The sequence below is a fragment of the Leptinotarsa decemlineata genome, unplaced genomic scaffold, assembly GCF_025532065.1.
Source record: "Leptinotarsa decemlineata unplaced genomic scaffold, Ldec_3_MD MMD2_P_RNA_scaffold_1, whole genome shotgun sequence".
Lineage (NCBI taxonomy): Eukaryota > Metazoa > Arthropoda > Insecta > Coleoptera > Chrysomelidae > Leptinotarsa > Leptinotarsa decemlineata.
The window spans coordinates 490,576-505,771 of NW_027412523.1; the positions used below are offsets into that span (position 1 = coordinate 490,576).

The 15,196-nt window shown below is 37.7% G+C and overlaps 1 protein-coding gene across 1 annotated transcript in view; it reads right to left on the bottom strand.

Moving 5' to 3' along the window:
- Positions 1-15,196, bottom strand: part of LOC111513875 (tetratricopeptide repeat protein 28) — a 61,508-nt gene that overhangs the window by 26,261 nt on the left and 20,051 nt on the right. Inside the window, exons 5-18 of the mRNA XM_074186733.1 lie at positions 11,554-11,705; positions 8,826-8,985; positions 8,413-8,658; positions 5,041-5,159; positions 4,800-4,972; positions 2,255-2,536; positions 2,024-2,200; positions 1,755-1,967; positions 1,501-1,689; positions 1,234-1,441; positions 853-1,091; positions 595-795; positions 347-505; positions 71-288 (exon numbers count right to left, since the gene is read on the bottom strand). Coding sequence (XP_074042834.1) covers positions 71-288; positions 347-505; positions 595-795; positions 853-1,091; positions 1,234-1,441; positions 1,501-1,689; positions 1,755-1,967; positions 2,024-2,200; positions 2,255-2,536; positions 4,800-4,972; positions 5,041-5,159; positions 8,413-8,658; positions 8,826-8,985; positions 11,554-11,705 — 2,736 coding nt within the window. The remainder of the gene's footprint in view (positions 1-70; positions 289-346; positions 506-594; positions 796-852; positions 1,092-1,233; positions 1,442-1,500; positions 1,690-1,754; positions 1,968-2,023; positions 2,201-2,254; positions 2,537-4,799; positions 4,973-5,040; positions 5,160-8,412; positions 8,659-8,825; positions 8,986-11,553; positions 11,706-15,196) is intronic.

Genomic DNA, 15,196 nt, shown 5'->3' on the forward strand with positions numbered 1-15,196 from the left:
TAGTGTGAATTTAAAGTATTCAATGACGTAAACCTGAAAAATTTCGCTGTTATGACTATGTTTTCCTCACCTCTTCGTCTCGACGACCTAACGCTTCAGCGATACAAAGTCCTTGTGTCAGATATGTGATAGCTTGACTTCGATTTCCAAGGAGTTGGTGTACCCTGCCCAAAGCACTATAAGCCATTGTTTTTGCCAGTTGGTCATTCGTACTTGCAGCTATCGATAAATGTTGTTCTTGATATCTAACAGCCTGATCAAGTTTTCCAAGAGATTCATAAACAATACCTAAAACGAATGACAAGTTCAAACTTGCATATCATTTGCTATAATTTTTATATTTTACCTAAATTCCCACAGGCTCGGCTTTGCAAACCTGCCATACCTAGTTGTTCCGTTATTTCCAAATCATTTTGATGGTACTCCAGAGCTGTTGTGAACTCCCCCATTTGGTGACACACTGTTCCCAAACCACATATGGCGTCTGACTCCATCACACGGTCATCTGAAATGAAGATTTATTTTTTTAAAATCCAAAATACAAAACTAAAATTCAGTTGAACCAATAAGGAATAAACAAGATTGAGAGCTTACTCAGTTCTCTGGCGATGTTTCTTTGGTGATCAAGACAAGAAACAGCTTGTTCCAAGTTGCCAAGATTAGCATGTAGTTGCCCCAGCTCCCCGTATGCAGCAGCTTTGGCTTCTGGATGTCCCAACTCATGAGAAACTACCAATCTCTTCTCAAGGCAAACCAAAGCTTGTTGAAGATTCCCAAGCGATTTATGAGACTGACCTAAGGATCAAAATAATTGAGAAATAGTACAATTTTCGGTCACTTGTAGTGAATAACCTAGTCCTCTATAAGCTCTTTCTTGATCTCTCGGGCTCCTCATCTTCATTGCTATAGTTAAGTACTGTTCATGGCACTTGACAGCTTCTTCTGGATCACCCAAAGCTTCGTAGCAGTCACCCAGGCTTCCAAAAGCTCGACCTTTATCAAGCATTGCCACAGAGGAGTTTAACCTCTCAAGGGTTGCAAGTTGCTGTTCGAAATAACCAATAGCATCTTCATAGTGTGCCATATTGAGCCTTAAAAAATGAAAAATGTTCAACATCCTGATATCCTATACATTTCTATAATCACTTAGATACAATATAGTTATATCCTCAAAATATCTGAAAACAATGTCCCACTTCTGATTTTCAATCGAATATAATCTGCAAAATTCACCTCGCTATTCCAAGATTGCCATACGACTGCGCCTCCACAGCGCAATCTTGCAGTTCTTGAGCTCTTTCTAATTGTTCCTGATAACATTTAACTGCATGAGTGTAATTGCCCAATGCCATATGAACAGCTCCTAAATGTCCATGTGCTCTACATTCACCCGACAGCTCCGACATTTCTTGACGTAGTGTCAATTCTTGAGTGTGGTATCCTAAAAAAATTAAATTTAGAGAACATCTTTTCTCAATATGAGACCAAATTGAAACTAACCTAGAGCTTTATCGAATTTTTTTAGCAGTCTATGTGCAATGCCTAAAGCACCACAAGCAGCTGCCTCCATTCCCCTATCTCTGTTACTCCTTGCTAATGCTAATTGTCTATGATACATTTTAACAGCTTCTTCAATCTCTTCCATTTTTATCAGGACATCACCTATATTACCCATGGCTCGGAATTTACCTTGAAAAAATAATGTAGATGTACAAATTTCAAACAATGTTGGTCAACGTTCGTCAGATGCATACCAGGTGTGTTGTTTGTCATGTGGGCGATAGCCAAGAAATATTTTTGGCATTCCAGAGATGTATCTAGCTGACCCAGAGCCAAATGAGCTAAACCTAAATTACAGTATGCTCTTCCCATATTCATTTTATCCTGCAGATCTTTGGCTAGAGCTAAGTCTTGATCATAGTAACGCACTGCTTCCCTGTAGTTTCCTATACAATAATGTGCATAACCTAGAAAGGACATGGGTCATGTAAGTTGTTTTGAGTAAGAGTTCACTTGCGGATACCTAAGAAGTGGCATGCTTTTGCCTCGCCTTCCACATCAGAAAGTTCTTGTGACAACATCAGATATTGCTCGTAGTAAGGTATAGCCTCAGCAAATTCTGATCTCGAGCTCAAGCAGTTAGCAAGGTTTAATAAAGCGCACGCCTCACCAGCTGTATCTTTCAGTTCTCTAGCAATTCCTACGGAAAATAATATGAACTCCTCTGAATCTTCCGAAATAAATTACCTCATACCTAGATGAGCCCTATAATGTAATAGTGCCATGTCATGTGCTCCTAACGCCTGGTAAGCTACAGCTAAATTGCCATGAGTACTGGCTTCGGAACTTCTATCATGCACTTCTTTGCTGATGGTCAGTTCTTGCTTGTGGTACTTGATCGCCGATTCGTAGAACCCAGCAGCAGAGTAGGCATTACCAATGTTACCATAGGCTCTGCCCATTCCAGCTCGGTCCTGAAGGTTCCTAGCTATTGCAAGGTGAGCTTGGTGGAGTTTTAGTGCAGCATCATATTCTCCTATAATATAATCTGTTAGACTCGAAGGTATTTCATACTTTTATGTTTATTTTTCTCAACTGTATATTTCACTTGACATTTTTTTTACTGGGCATAATTTGTTATAAGAAATAAGTGCAATGTATATGTAACAAAATTATTGTCTGTGGATCACTTGCACAATACCAGATTCAAGCAAAAAACCACAAGAATTCCTAAGGTAAGCACATCTCGAAGTCAAAGATCTCTCACATATTTGGGCCCTATTGCCTATGCAGAAGTTCCATTCGAAATAAAGTCTATTACAAGTGATACCAGATTTAAAAAAGTACTGAAATTATGGCTAATTAATATAACAGTAGGTGAGATAAATGGAATATTGGAACGAAAAAAGAGTAAGTAGTGATACAGAAAGAAAAAGCACATGTTTTCACAAAAAAAAAATTTAAATATTTACTAGTACAAATGGAAATAATTTCACAATTCATGATCTACACCAGCTTTATACGTATATTTGAAATTTTATTCATGTTTTAATTTACATCTGTCATTATTGTTCACCATATTCTATACTGTTGCAATCTTTCTGAACAAGGACTTACCTTATATAATAGACAGCAACTCTACAAAAGTGCAGTCATCAAGGACCACATTAAGAACAGAACATTGAATGAAATATAAGACATATGACTTTCAATTACTCTACGTATATGGTGTATGAATGATGAATGTTATGACCGATAGTTTAGTTTGTAATGTTGTTTGTTCACTGATTCATGTTCATGCTATCTTTATTTATTTTTCCATTTCAATTGACATCACACACAAAACGCCTTAACTTAGTTTATTGTTTCAGTTTTTTTTGTCATACACAAGCTCTATGAGCCTCAGTGGCTTGTCATGTTTATTTCTGCATTTCTTCTTGTTTATATGTACATGTATTCAATCTTATGAAACAAACAATATTATTATTATTATTCAACTGTCGATAATATTTATCAAAATTACGAGAAAGTCTCCAAATCACTTTGGGTACTAAAATCCAGTTACTACATTTTGACGACCATGAGAAGAGAACACATTTTTGGATCTTTGTGAAAAGATTTCAAACTTAAAACTGGAAAAAATTGACGAGAATGCTAGGCTAGCTTGCTGGAATCAGTATAGAAAGATTCATGAAGGCGACGACACTGACGCTGACAAAAAATTCCAATATCTGCTACAATCCATAGAACTACAAAGAGCAGTTACCCAGGTTGGAGACCAGGATTGCCAGAGACGAATTCCTTATTGACGTATATGTAAGAGAGTATATGGCTCAACTGATCAACTGCCTTGACAAATGGAAAATTGGAAGGTGTAATGTTGGCGATGCGTTTTGTGTAGGATCGGACAATAAGAAGAGACTATAAAACAGAATGGTTATTAAAAATTCCAGGAATTTGTCATAAAAAGTGAAATCAACCAAAAGTAGGAAGCGTGAAGGTAGCTCGAGCTAGAAGACAAATACTACGTCAAGTCCAAAGGTTATTTCCTTCAGAATTCAAACAAGAAGAGGGCTGTCTACAATTTAGATACTCCAGGATGATTATCAAACAATCAAAGCAACTCTTCCGGTATAGAACAAGAAGAAAAAGTCAATTTAGAAATAAAGAGTATTTGGAAGAAAAAACTTGAAGAAGATTCACGAGAAAACCGACGTGATCGATGCGGCGAGTTGTGAAGACTCCCCAGCTCTATGAAATTCAATAATCCTTATCTTCTGGACATTATTCTCCATTTTTATGTTGATTTGTCTTCATTGCCTCTACAGCTGCCAGTAAAGTTGTTTAAATTAGAAAGAGGACCTCGTATCAATACATATTTGTAATAAGTTCGCTACAAAATGCCTTAGTGAAAACTGTCTCGAGGGTCACCGATTAAATGGCAGTAAATCTCAGATCGTGTATCATTTCACATCCTACCGACTGCGCCATGTGTTATTGAATATATGGACAGGATAGCTAGGATGTGAAATGATACACGATCTCGAGGGTCACCGATAAAACGGCAGTCAAGCACAGATCGTGTATCATTCCACATCCTAGCCATCCTGTTCATATATTCAATAACACAATATTCATTACTAGAAACTTTATTAGTGTTTCATCCAGAAAACTGACTACAACCAATTGAATGTCCTCCTCCATCATATTTGAAGGCTTTGAAGGAATGGTAAAAAAAATGAAATGTAATCTGGAATAGTAATGGTCAACTGAGTGGCCTTTTTCTGTCAGCAACTGACCTAGTAATTGATAGACAATTCCCAAGTTCGAACATGCTCTTCCTTCTCCAACTTTGTCCCTAGTCGACAGCGCAACATCTAGCTGTCTCTCATGCCACTGTTTTGATTGCATATAGTCTCCTGCACATCTTGCAGCGTGTCCAAGTCCTGCGTAAGCTCTCGCTTCCACTGACCTTCAATAAATAAAAAACATATCATTTCATTGTTTAATAATTATCATACTACTCTCATAGGTACTTACTTATCCCCAATAGCTTGTGCCAAACGTAAAACTTTTTCATGGTAAACGATTGCTTGCGTGAAATTTCTTTTGTAGTGATAACTCGAACCTAAATTGCTATAAGCTCTGGCCTCTTCTACCTATGAAACACAAACATGATTAAAAACAAATGAGTTTATTATATAAAAAATGAGTTACTATACAGTGTGTCTCACTTCTCATGGAAACACCCCTGTATCCTCCGTAATATTCGAGGTAGAAAGATGAAACTCTCAGGACTGATGGAAATGCTCAAAATGCACCTACCACCTGAATGGGGTTGGCCAAAGTGATATACACTGTCCGCCACTCGCGATGGATCACCCCATGTTTACGGTAAAACATATTAGGGGGCAAAATAGGCTCAAAATTCCTTCAGATTCGTAATCAGGACTACCAACTTACTACGATTACACTTTTTTCCTGAAAAACTTTCAGTCCTGAAGAATCCGAATTTGTCTCACTTGTTATAGAAACACCCCCGTATCTTCCGTAATATTCGAGGTGGAACGATGGGGTTGGCTAAAGTGATATACACTGTCCGTCCACAGTAAAAATGGGGTGTTCCATCGCGAGTGGCGGACAGTGTATATCACTTTGGCCAACCCCATTCAGGTGGTAGGTGCAATTTGAGCATTTTCATCAGTCCTGAGAATTTCATCGTTCTACCTCGAATATTACAGAAGATACGGGGGTGTTTCCATGAGAAGTGAGACACACTGTATAGCCTCGTGAAAAATTATAATGAAACATTATACTTTATGGAGATTGGCTAGAAAATCTGTGAATTTGAGAAAAATATTCTGTATATTCATACTGACAGCATACGAGTAAAAAAATTATAATGCATTATTTGGTGAATACTATTTTATACAAATTTCCAGCTCGATAGTATACATGCACAATTAGATTTTTTCTTGACAATTTTTTGAGTATTCAAGTTACCTATATGAAATCCTGTACATTCATTTCTCAGTTTTTGTAATAGTCTAATCAACAAGTTCAAAAACATGAAAAATAGAGATAAAGGTCCTAAAAATATGAACGATAGCTCTTTCGATTCGGAATCACCTCTAGAAAAATGTTTTTGAAGGATTTTGGTGCAGGTGAAAAATTGCAATTGTTAATAACACAATAAGATTTTGAAAAAATGGTATATAGTTTTTCGTTAATAACTCAAAAAGTATTGATATATAATCAATTTTAAAAAAAGCTCGTTAGTTAAAGAGGAGGAAATTTCCGATAAAAAAAGTCCCCACTCCCGAAACTCTAATGTCCATTATTTATAATTTCAATTTGACTTTGAAAATAGGGTTCCACGCGGTTGTTACGGCACGCGCGTGCTGCCGCTAAAGAGAGTTTATCAAAAGAAATAATTTTTTATGACATAAAATGTCATTAAAAAAATTTGAAAAAATCTAGTATCTTCTTAACACTTGAATGAACCGAGTTCCGTAGAAAAAAAAGTTATCACCATTTTTCAAAAAGTTGTTCAATTGTTAACTAACAAATATTTTCCCAATCTTCGTTGGCATAAATAATGGGATAAAAGGTATAAATAAATTGGCCTATAAATTTTGAACTTTGTAGAGTTCTTTTGATATATATATATATATATATATATATATATATATATATATATATATATATATATATATATATATATACTTCATACGATCCTGCGATAAAAGTTCATAAAAATTTATTAATTCGTTAAATTATTATTTTTTATAACTATTGCAAAATGAAATATCTAAAAATTGTTGATATTTTTTTTTTCAATTGATATTTAGCTATGACTGTTTTCACATTAAACAATGGCAGTTTTTAACATAGGATATTAATTTTTTACGTAATTTGTTCATTAAATTGTTTTAAATAGAGAAATTCAATATTTTTGAAATTTTTTTTTGCTATTTTGTTAAAGTTCCGACTCCCGGAGCTGTACCTCTATTATTTATAATTTTCATAGAGCCCTGAAACTAGACCCAAAAACGGGTAGTCTGGCTTTCGCCACAGCAACACAGCAACAAAAAAAATATTTAAACATAATTAAATATGAATATTATGAAATGAAAAAATTCATGGAGTTTTTAAAAACAATAATGAACAATAATCCGCAGTTAAAAAAATTTGTATCCCCATTTTTCCATTGATTATGCATTTGTTAAATAATAATTTTTTATAAACTGAAACTTAACATAAAAATCCTGATAATTAACAAACTGAATCCCTAGAATTTTTTTCACTCCGTGAAGTTGAAGTTCGTGAAAGAATAGATCGCCATTGCGAAAATTACAAAATTTTGATTTTCCACTTTTTTATTAAAAATTGAACATACATGTTTTCCCTATATCTTGATTTTTTCGATGTCTAACGGTTAAAAGCTACTCAAAAATATTTTTTTACATACATTGTTTATGAGTAAATCAAAAAACTTTTTTTCATAATATACTTATTGATGGAAATTATAATTTTCAGAGAAAAAACGGTCCCTTAAAAAATTTATTTGTTGCTAAAAATTGCGTTTATTTATTTACAATCGTTTTTTGCGACCAGATGTTAAAATTAAGGAAACTTTTTTCATAAAAATCATAAATTCTATTGTTCTTTGGGATTTAGAAATACTTATTTTTTTTTGGTTTTTCATGTTTATTTAAAAAACAATTTGTTAATAATATACTAATTTTTTCTATTTACTTTTTTTAAATACTCAATTATGTAGTAAAAGTAGCCATGCATTCAATTTTTTCTAATTTTCATGCCTTGAAATTTGTCTTTTTCATCCGCTCTTTTGTTTTTGAAATTATAATAACTCCTAAATTATTGAAGATATGATAATAATGCTTTAAGTCTTTTTTTGCGTTAATCTATTGTAAAACTGACATCAGACACTCATTCATTTGGGTGATAGTATCTCTCAAGTTCACACCTGAAACCATCAAAAGAGTATCATCAAATTCGTGATAGTTTGTGATGTCATTTAGCAACATAGAAAAAGTAGTGGGCCCTGCAGGAAGTGTGGCTAGCAGGAAGTATGAAAATACCATCAATTTCAGTTACTTTTTTACGACTAAGTATCGAACCGACGAAGGACATTATCTTGAATAACTATAACATCCTATGACGTTTTCACAAGGTGAAATGTTATTGCTTCCACTTCCTCAAGCTTGTACTTGAAGACAGTCAAGTCCAGAAATGCATTCATGATTCAGCCTAGTACGACTGATGATAACCTATGGCAGCTTGAAACAGCGCTGTCTGGTATTGAATGACCATACCAGACTATTTTCTGAAGGCTATCCAAATTAAATGAAAAAATGTGTTTTAGGATGATATAAAAGTTTGAATTACCTGGTTGCCCAACCTCCTAGCAATTCTTAGATGTTGTGTATGGCAATCTACTGCCGAATCAAAGTCACCCATCGCTAGGTACACAGCTCCGACATTACCGATTTCTCTTGCTTCTTGTAATTTATCACTCATCTGTTTCACTAGTTGAACACATTGCTTGTGTGAGGCAAGGGCGTTTGGGTAGTCCCCGATGGCTGTGTAAACGTGACCAAGGGATGTTAAAGCAGCTGCTGCAGCCTGGGTATCCTGAGAAAAAAGCAAATAGATAGTTGGACTGCCATTAAATCTCCTGGATTTATTCAATCATCGATGTATTTTCGTCTAATCTCAGATATTTGAACGGCTAGCCAAGTAGGGCATGGAGTTGTTAGCAAGAAAAGAAACTAGAACTACTACTCTTTCATTTTTCTCACCTTGCATTTCATTGCCAACACCAATTGGTACCTATGAGCGGTTAGCGCCTCTTTGTATGAACCTTGGCTGAAGTAAGCGGATCCCAAGTTTCCATGGGCTCTACATTCTCCAGCAGTGTCCCCTAAACTTTTTGCTATTGCCAGATCTTGCTGCATGTAACTGAAATCATTTAAAAAATTGATGCTTCGCTATATGAGAAGAGTTGTGAAACTAACACTCGTATAAAGAATTTTGGATGATTCCGTTGCCGTCACTATGGAAACACGTAGACCATTCAGTTTTAGCAATAGTATCAAAAAGATTATCAAAAATGGAAATCTGTGTTTCACTCCAAGCAAACTTTTCTGAACTTTGCAAAAATTATGAAAATGACGTCATTGAATTAACTCTTGGTACCACCTTTTATATTATTTTGTTATCATTCCTGATGTTGATCACTACCCAATGTTACATCATTTAATTACGTGAGGCGGTAAAAAATGGGCTATTTGGAATGTGACGTTTGTTGCTTTTCAGATATATCATTCCACATTTCTAAACTTTTGAATTCATCTTGAAACCTGATGTAATGTATTGGTCTCGACGTGTTCCTTGTGTCGAGTTATTATGGTCCGCCTAGTTTGTCCAACATACTCTTTATCATAATCCTGACCGCTCATTTCGTTAATCCCAGACGTTCCTTCTTAAGGTGTCTTGTCTTCAGAATTACTCAACACTTGTTGAATTGTACGAGTAGTTTTGAAAGCTATTTTCGTATATAATTTTTTTAAACGTTGGACCAATTTGTTGGTGTATTTTGGTTCATGAAGAAGATCTAGAAACAATTTGTTGCCTTATATTTTTTAAATCATTTAGCGTGATCAACTTTCCGTGCTGGTTTTTCACATTCTTAATGTCCATAATTTTGTTATTCTCTGAACCAATCTGTCACTCTAAAGAATAATTTCCAATTGGAAAATCTGTTGATATCTGTTAACGAAGAATGCTTTTCAGCAATTACTGTAGCCATGATTGGGATTTCTTTGTTATTTGCATTCTTGGCGTCTGATATAGTTCTTTTAGGCCAGGTAGATTCATTAACTCTCAAAAATTCTGGTTTGGAAAACCAATATTGGAGTGTATCGTATTTCTTCCATTTCTATCGTATTTTCGGGTTGCAATATCAACGCTATTCATTTTCGATGCCACCCAATGCCAATCCTCTTCATTGGTAAGTTCATCTAACCTGTGAGATACTAAATGACTGAGGCAACTAGAATTATCATTGATCCAATGAAGAACTGTTGTGGAATCTGACCAATGAAACATTTTGTCGATTCTGAGGTCAACTTCATTTTCGGGGGTCTGCCATAAACGATTTCCTAGAAAAGCTGCCCATTGATCTATCTTGGGAATCAAGCTGTTGCATAAATCAAGGAAACATCGATTTTTCCAACTGTAACCACTTTGAGGTAAGTTACCGAATCAAAACTTCCATCACAGAAGATATGTATTTCTAAGGTTATAGCTCGTGAATTGCCGAGGACCATTGGGGAATTACTAAGTTAGTTATTCTTTGTTGATCACTTATCAAATCTTACCACTTGTCATGAACTTATTCGTCTATAGAATCATCCCATTTAATTACGGTTGTCCAAATACCTTGAATTATGAGACGTGATCAAAAGGCCAAGTGGATCAAAAACTGCCATCACTATTTTCAGTTTACGTCTTTTTGTGGTTCGTTCAGTATTGCTTCCTTCGGAAAAAAATCAACTCTAAATATGAGCTGGTTTTCAGTATCATTGCAGTCCAATATGAAATCCTTGTTTATGTCTTCGTTGAGTTTGAATTTTTTCTCTGAGTTCTTCGGAATTTATTGACCAATCAAACAGTTCAGAACTGGTTTGGAGATTACTTTGAGAGCTTCTTCGGTGGAGTCTGCTGGATCGAGGTAATCATCTACGTAGTGAATTTTTGTTATTGTATCAATCGTTCTTGTATCATTTTCTGTTTGAGTGGCATCAAGATCAAGATGAATTGGATACAAGACGGAAACATGTAGCACCGAATGTCATTACTTGCATTTGATACATTCTGAATGGTTCGTCTCCATTTTCTCTCCATAAGAACTTTTGAGCATCTTGGCCCTCTAGTTGTATTTCAATCATATGCAATGCAATCTTCCATTGCCGGAATCTCATAAAGACAGGTGATTCCGGCAAGGCGATGGACATTCAAGCTGGTTCCCAATGACTCCGGTGCTACATCGGAAACTAGGCTTAATTTCTGTAACTCTATATTTGCTAGACGTCGTATAGCAGTGGCTTTACTTGGTTGCAGTGCAGACTTCTATAAGAGACCAATTTCTAATCTATTGCCGCTGATGCATCTTGATGTCTTCTCCATGATAGTTAGAGCTCTTTGGACGTGTTTTTAAAGAAGAAGATGATGAAGTTCCCAATGCGTCAATTTGGTTGCTAGAAAACATCGTTCTCCTCCAATATCTTGATTGTTTCTTTCGTTTCAAGGAATTTTTATTGGTTTGTTTCTTGATGTTACTCAAAATTTGTTAGCGAGCTTCACAAATAAATACTTCCGATACACTCTCAACAGAAATAACTAACTTGGTTAGCGAAATGCTCGTTGAGATACAGCATTATCGATTCATTTTAAGCTAGAGGTTCCAATTCTACCTATTAAGATCGATAGTCTGTTGAGCAATAGTTGTTCCAATCTAAAACTTACCCTATAGCCTTATCCAACTGATTCAACGCCCAATGTGCTGAGCTCAGGGCGCTGAAAACAGATCCTCGGAGTTTCAGAGAACACGATCCTATTCTCAAAGCAGATTCAAGGACAGTTACTGCCGAGTGATACAATCCTGCTGCTAGAAGCTCCTGCAATGCAAAGACGAATTGATAGTACAGGAGATAATCGCATTAGTGACTCTTGGTGCAATAATGCAGTGAGTATCGCATGCTATTTTATCGCCGACTAGAATGAGTCTGAGGTGATAATTAAGCCTGAAAATATTTTATTTTCGTTCAACCAAAGATGTAAATTCACCTTTACTTTCGAATATAGCGGGAGGAATAAAAATTTGTTTAATAAATTTATCAGATGGAAGCGAGACAAAAAAGTAATACAGGAGGTTATGCTTGCCTATTAAACAATGTAACGGCATACAAATACAAATAATTCATTCACATACAAATACATAAAACGGATGAGTTGTCTAATAATAATAATAATAATATATATATATATATATATATATATATATATATATATATATATATATATATATTACATATATATACATGTGATAATGAATCATAATATGATATTATATACGGGGTGTTCCATTTGAAAAATCAAAGAAGCCGCTACTTTATAGTAGAAGCGACAACGCCGCTTCGTCTAAAATATTTTAGGCGTGTAGGTCATATTGACCTACATTCCTCAACTGAATGGACTGCCGTATAGTTAACAGCTTCAAATCTCTGTGGATGGCTTCATTCCGCACGAACCATGGAGCATTCACCAGCATCCTGAGAAGTTTATTTTGCAACCTTTCCAAAATGGAGAGGTTTGACGGGGCGGTTCGTCCCCAAGCACCTGAAGCATACATGATGAGAGGCTTGAACATCGTGTTGTATAATAAAATCTTATTTTTAAGATTGAGTTTTGAATTTCCATTGACCAGAGGATAGAGTTTAGCTATCCTCATCTGCACTTTGCTCTTGATATACCTAATCAATGTGATTTGCCCAGGTGAGTCGGCGTTCTACCCAAAGACCTAGGTACTTTACGTCTCCTCAAGTCTATCGCTCACGTAAAGGCTGTACAGTAGTGGAGGCAGCACAGTTCCCTGAGGCACTCCAGCTTCGATTTCCCTGACGGGAGACAGGGTTCCCTCAACTCGGACCTGAAATGTTCTGCCTTTCAGGAAGGACCTAATCCACCACAGACTCGGTCGAAGGCTTTCGAAATATCCAGGAGGACGAGATGGACTGTCTTCCTGTTGTTCAGCTCTGAGATGGAATTTTCGACCAGTCTCAGGGCCTGCAGCTCGATGGAGTGTGCTCTCCTGAAGCCGAATCGTTCATCAGGCAGAACATTTCGGTCTTCAACTTCTTCTGTTAGCCTTTACAGCACAACACGTTTAGCCAACTTAGCCGTTGAGCAAAGCAGACTAATCGGACGATGATTCTGGGGAAACAGCAGGTTCTGGCCCTGTTTTGGAATCATGACAACTACGGCATGCTTCCATCTTCGAGGAAAGTATCTGAGAGTGATTGAGCTGTTGATAATGTTCAGCACGTATCTGATGAAGTTCTCCGGGAGCTGCTTCAACAACTTGTTGTTGATTGAATCAATTCCTGGAGCCTTCTTGGGTTTGGAGTCCCTAATGTATCCCTTCAATTCTTCCTCTGAAGCTGGACGGATCACGTCGTCATCATTTTCTCTAAGGATGCGCCGAACCCGGTGTTCCAGCCGGATATCACGGTCAATATCATCATCCGGATCAACGTTAAGTTGAAACTGACCCTCCATGGTGTCTGCAAAGGTCAGCGTCTTCTCGGCGGGAGAGTAGCAGGGAAGAGGGAAGGGAGCGGTTTTCCTCTTCTTCGAGCGATTCCAAACACTCGCTCCACCTCTCGTTTCTATAGTCAGTGATGGCCTGTTTAAGTTGGTTGGCCATCCTGCTAGCCGCAGCCTTGTCTCCAGGGTAGAGAGTCCGCTGATAAACTCGTCTGAGTCGATTTCTCTCCCGGATAAGGTTCTTTATCCTGGGAGGAAACTCATTGTATCTCCGCAGAAGTTCTGTCCTGGTTGAGGCTGCGCGGAAAGCGTTGTTCACAGACAATTCGAAATCTGCCACTGCCGCGTCGAGACCGTTGCGAGTTTGAAGCGCCTCACGGTCCGTACGTGTCTCCACTAGGTGAGCCTTGAAGGCTTCCCAATCCGTGGATGATCTCATGCAATAATCCTGTGGAGGGGGATCATCACCCAGAATCAGGAAGACTGGATTATGATCTGAGTCGAGTTCCGATAAAGTGTACACTTCGCAGGACATGGAGACGTTCCTGAGCAATGCGATATCAAGCACGTCAGGTCTTAAATCCCCACGGTAGAACGTGGGCTGGACCCATCATCTGGACCCATCACTCGATACTCATGCCTGTGAGCATGCGCATGGAGCGCTCGGTCGTTCGCATTAGTGAGTCTGCTCCAAAGATTGTGCTTGGCGTTGAAGTCACCAGCAGCAATTGTGGGGGTATTTGTCGACATCAGCAGTTCATTCATTGATTATGGGAGAAGACGATTCCGCGGAGGGTTGTAAACTGAGATTAGTCTATGACGACCTCTTGTCAGTTGGAGCTCAATGCCCACGGTTTCCGTGCCATGTAACTGATCCGAGTCAATGCCGAATTGTACGTGAGGAAGGTTACGTTTGACAAAAATGCCAACTCCTCCTCCAGCACGTCCAACGCGTTCTCTGTGGTAAAAACGGTAGTTTGGAATACCAAAAGGTTCATTGTGCAGGTGGGTTTCCTGCACCAGTGCAACATCGATGTTTTGTGGTATTAGAAAATTCTCAAAATCTGATTTCTTGTTTGAAATACTGTGGGCATTCCAAAATACAACCTTGAGAGAATTAGTCAATTTTGGTTGTCTAGCCATTAACAGGTTCCAGTTAGCACGTTGGTGTTCACCGTAAACATCTTTTCGAGTACGGGGAACAGAATGAAGAGTTTCTTCATCTGGTCCAGAGCGGAACAGATGTCACTAACCTTCGACGGGCGGGGACTACTGGGCGCCTCGGTCGGCCTGGCGTAGGTGTTACCGCGCTTGGCCGCTCCTGCGTAGCTCATTCCCGGGCGTGTGCCAAATGCTTCGACAGGATGCTTTCCAGGTGTGGGTGCACATCGGGGGGCATTTGAAGCTACTTTGGTCCTCCTGCAAACCCTGGGTAACTCAGGACAACCGCGGTAGTTTGCATTATGCACACTCTTGCAATTATTGCACTTGGGCGGATCTGCTCGTGGCTTCTTGCACTCATCTGAAAGGTGTCTGGAGGAAGGTGAGATATTTAAAATTCCGCATTGATTGGGAGCTCGCAACTAACCATACACAAGTGTTCGAATGGTGTTCTGCATGAGCTGACTTCGCTCTTGGATTTATTTCGAAAATTATGAAAAATGAAAGTAAGACAAACTAAACGCTACAAGTTGAATTTTGTATGGGTGCAGGTCAAGTCACGGCGTAAAATCGACTGGCTCGGATTCTCCTGCACACTCTCACAGACAATGGCGATGTTTTCGGCAGATCTTGCGTTTCGTCGACGTAAAGAGATTAGTCGTTTGTTTATTGAACCAGTGAA